At 37.4% G+C, this 3,635-nt stretch overlaps 1 protein-coding gene across 1 annotated transcript; it reads right to left on the reverse strand.

Annotated features, from left to right (window-relative positions):
- Nucleotides 1-420: 420 nt before the first annotated feature.
- On the reverse strand, nucleotides 421-1,356 carry LOC101543358 (olfactory receptor 1440-like). The gene has a single exon (XM_004621972.2). The coding sequence runs from the start codon at nucleotides 1,354-1,356 to the stop codon at nucleotides 421-423; it is 936 nt and encodes a 311-aa protein (XP_004622029.2).
- Between the last annotated feature and the right edge of the window lie 2,279 nt (nucleotides 1,357-3,635).

Genomic DNA, 3,635 nt, shown 5'->3' on the forward strand with positions numbered 1-3,635 from the left:
AAAGAAAAAATTTAAAACACAACCGGATAATTCATTCTCTAAAGCCAAAATGGTGGTAACCAGAGGAGAGGGGAGGGGCAAAGGGGAACGGATCAATCTTACCATGGTGGGTGCAGTGTAATAGAGACTTTTATTTCAGTTTATACAATCCCTGATAAATGATAATAATTTTAAAATTATACTGTACATTAAAAATCATTCATTCAAATGATAATTAAACAAAATACACATAATGTACCCATATTTTTACTTTCTCCTTTCCATGATTCCAAAGGCAATTTTTTTACAACTGTATCATTGTAAAAAGAAACAATACATAAAAAAACATACTACTTTTTTCTTTCTTTTGGTTTGAACCTCTTAAGGCAAATAATTTTTTATTATGTGAGTAAGAAAAGCATTGTAATTAATCTTTCTGGGTTAATGTCTTGACTTTCTTATCCCCCTCCTTAATGCAGCTTTGATATCCTTGTTCCTTAAACTATAGATCAGAGGGTTCAACATGGGGATAATAAGAATGAAGAACACTGACAGTATCTTGTTCTTCTTATCAGAATGGCTAGAAGTAGGATTCCCATACACAGCCAGGGATGTGCCATAGAAGATAGTGACAACTGCAAGGTGGGAGGCACAGGTGTTGAAGGCCTTGAGACTACCTTTGACAGAGGATCTTTTCAGGATGGAAGCTGCAATGTAACCATAGGATAGCAGGATGATTAGGAAAGAACCAAACCCAACAAATATTGCTACAAGAAAAAGAATCATTTGGATGGTGAAGGGACTAGAGCAAGCTAAGACAACAATCTCAAGAACATCACAAAAGAAATGTTGAATTAAGTTGGGCCCACAGTAGTACAGATTAAACGCAAGAATAGTTTCAATTAAGCTACAGAGGATACCAGTTCCAAGAGCCCCAGCAACCATCTTCTGACAGAGCCCAGGTGCCATGATGGTTGAGTACTGCAGGGGGTTACCAATGGCCACGTATCTGTCATAGGCCATGGCGGCCAAGAGGCAGTACTCAGCCTGACCCATCGAAGATACCACAAAACACTGGGTAGCACATGCAATGAAGGAAATTGTTTTTTCCTCTTTGAAGAAATCTGAGAGCATCCTGGGGCTGATGGGAGTAGTAAAGCAGATATCTATCGATGCAAGACAACTGAGGAAAAAGTACATGGGTGTGTGCAGGTGGGAGTCCATCCTGATGAGGATAATAAGAGTCAGGTTTGAAATGAGGGTCACAAGATAGGTCCCTAAGAAGATTGGAAAGAGAATAAGCTGCAGATTTCTGTCATCTGAGATTCCCAGGAAAACAAACATGAAACCAGATGTGTGATTGCCCTGCCCTTCCATGGGCACGCTTGGCACCATCTCCTGAGAAAAAGATAAAAGACGAAATGTTTCTTTTTTCTCTTAAAGCAGACACATACAGAAATATTCTTTTTTTTTGTCAGACAACTAAGTAAATGTATGCCCTTTTCTAGAAGTATTATATTAATCTTTCTTTTTTAATTACAATTGTTCTGGAAACATTTTGCCTAAATACTTTCATTCTATGATGGGGGATGCAAAATCAGTAATTCATTTTCATCAAAAACTTATTCCATAAGTTTTTATACAAGAACAAGGGGAAGCGCGACTCCATCCCCCACTTACCAAAAACTATGCCTTCGAGTTTCCCAACTTGGGGAAATCACAGGAATCAGCACATTCAACGTATGAGGGATTAGCCTCACCTTGGGAAAAACACCTACGTGATTATTTTCTCGCTTCTGCCAGGTATCATAGTAATTACATGAGAAGTATTCTTCGTGAAGATTGGGGATAAATTCCCTTAAGAGACCATGAATGTGGGAGAGCATCTTTCTATATTATTAGCATGCACTGTAACACTGTCCTCCTGTTGTTCATTGATTTGCTCAAGCACGCACCAGTAACATCTCCATTGTGAAACTTGTTACTGTTTTTGGCATATTAAATATGCCACAGGGAGCTTGCTAGGCTCTGCCGTGTGGAGGGAATACTCTTGGTATCTTGCCAGGCTCTCTCAGAGGGATGGAGGAATTGAACCCAGGTCGGCTGTGTGCAAGGCAAATTCCGTACCCATTGTGCTATTGCTTCAGTCCATTATTATTAGCATACAACACTAATAAAATGGATGAATATACACATCTATATAATCTATATTCGACCGAATATTACTTAGCATGAAAAAATACATTCTTCATTTGTGACAACATTAATAATTTTCAGATCACTATACTAATCAAGTCAGATACAGAAAGACAAATGCTCTATGATTTCTTCTTTATGATCAATGGTTTTTAAAAATTATCTAAAAAACATTATTTTGTTGCCCAGATACAGAACTTGAGGAAATGAAAAATTTATTACCATAGTCACTTTCCTTTTTTTTTTTTTTTTTGGCTTACACGTTTCATTTCCAAGAAGTTTTAAAGAAGAGAAGGTGACCAATGTAAATATCCATTTTGATTTCACTGTGTGAGTTAAAACCCTTTCGAATTCTGATATACTTAGGACATAGCTGTTTTGGATTTCCTCAGGGTAGAAAATAAGTATAAAAAGCCAAGATACTGTTGAATGAAGAAGACCAATGGAATTTTTAAAAGTGAATGAGACAAAGGATCAACGCTGCTGTTAAGGGGACTCTCTTTTATTCTCTGTTACCTAATCTAATGTCCTGAAAATTCAAGATCTTCAAAGATGACATTTGAGGTAAATTTTAAGTATTTCAGGTGGTCTATGGTATTGCTGAGGAGGTTTAAGATCTTAATTTAGGGCTAAATATCTCATGCCATACAGAAATTTTATCATAAATATTATAAAATTAACATTTTTCTTTTAAAGCAGAATCCTCGAGAAACTGCTTAAGTGAAACTACATCCAGCCCAAACCCCAGGGGTATGTCTGTCAATTTAGATTACAGAAGTGCTATTCACTCCTGGTCAGAGAGTTTGAAAAAGGTTAGGTAGAATGAAAACAAGTGGAGATCGAGGGAATGAGTGATACTTAGTAAAGAATGCATTTAAGAACCATAAATCATTTTCCACACAGTCTAATGAGGAAACCATAGACCACTATTTTCTCTCTATCTTGATGTCTCACCTTGAACAAGATGCCCCAGAAGAAAGAATTCTTGCCAAAGGTTGAAATTGTTTATATAGTAGCCCCCAGTGTTTCCAGAGTGGGTCCGATTCACTCTCAAATGGAAGCTGTTAGTCATGAAACAAACTAGCCACTCACAGAAGAGAGGTGTCTGCAACCTGCAACTGGGTTATCTCTACATGGTGTTAATAACAGCAGAGGTGGGCTAAAAAAAATGGCAATTAAATGGAGGAACTCTCCAGGTACTTGTTCTCTGGAGTGCTGGTTGCTATGGAGGCTTTATCACGAACTTGTGATTTTTCCTTGTCCCCTCTGGATCCATTATTCATATCCCCATAGGCCAATAAATACACCATGACCAAAGATTTTCTTTAAGAAACTTGAAAGCAATAGAGGTGGAATGGATTTGGAGACAGTCCCATCATTACACTTATCTTCTTATTGAGAAGCTCACAACTGAGGGGATATGTAAGTGATTTGTACAACATCAAACTGGTAAACAGTTT

Source organism: Sorex araneus, chromosome 6 (genome assembly GCF_027595985.1).
Source record: "Sorex araneus isolate mSorAra2 chromosome 6, mSorAra2.pri, whole genome shotgun sequence".
In the NCBI taxonomy this organism is placed as follows: Eukaryota; Metazoa; Chordata; class Mammalia; order Eulipotyphla; family Soricidae; genus Sorex; species Sorex araneus.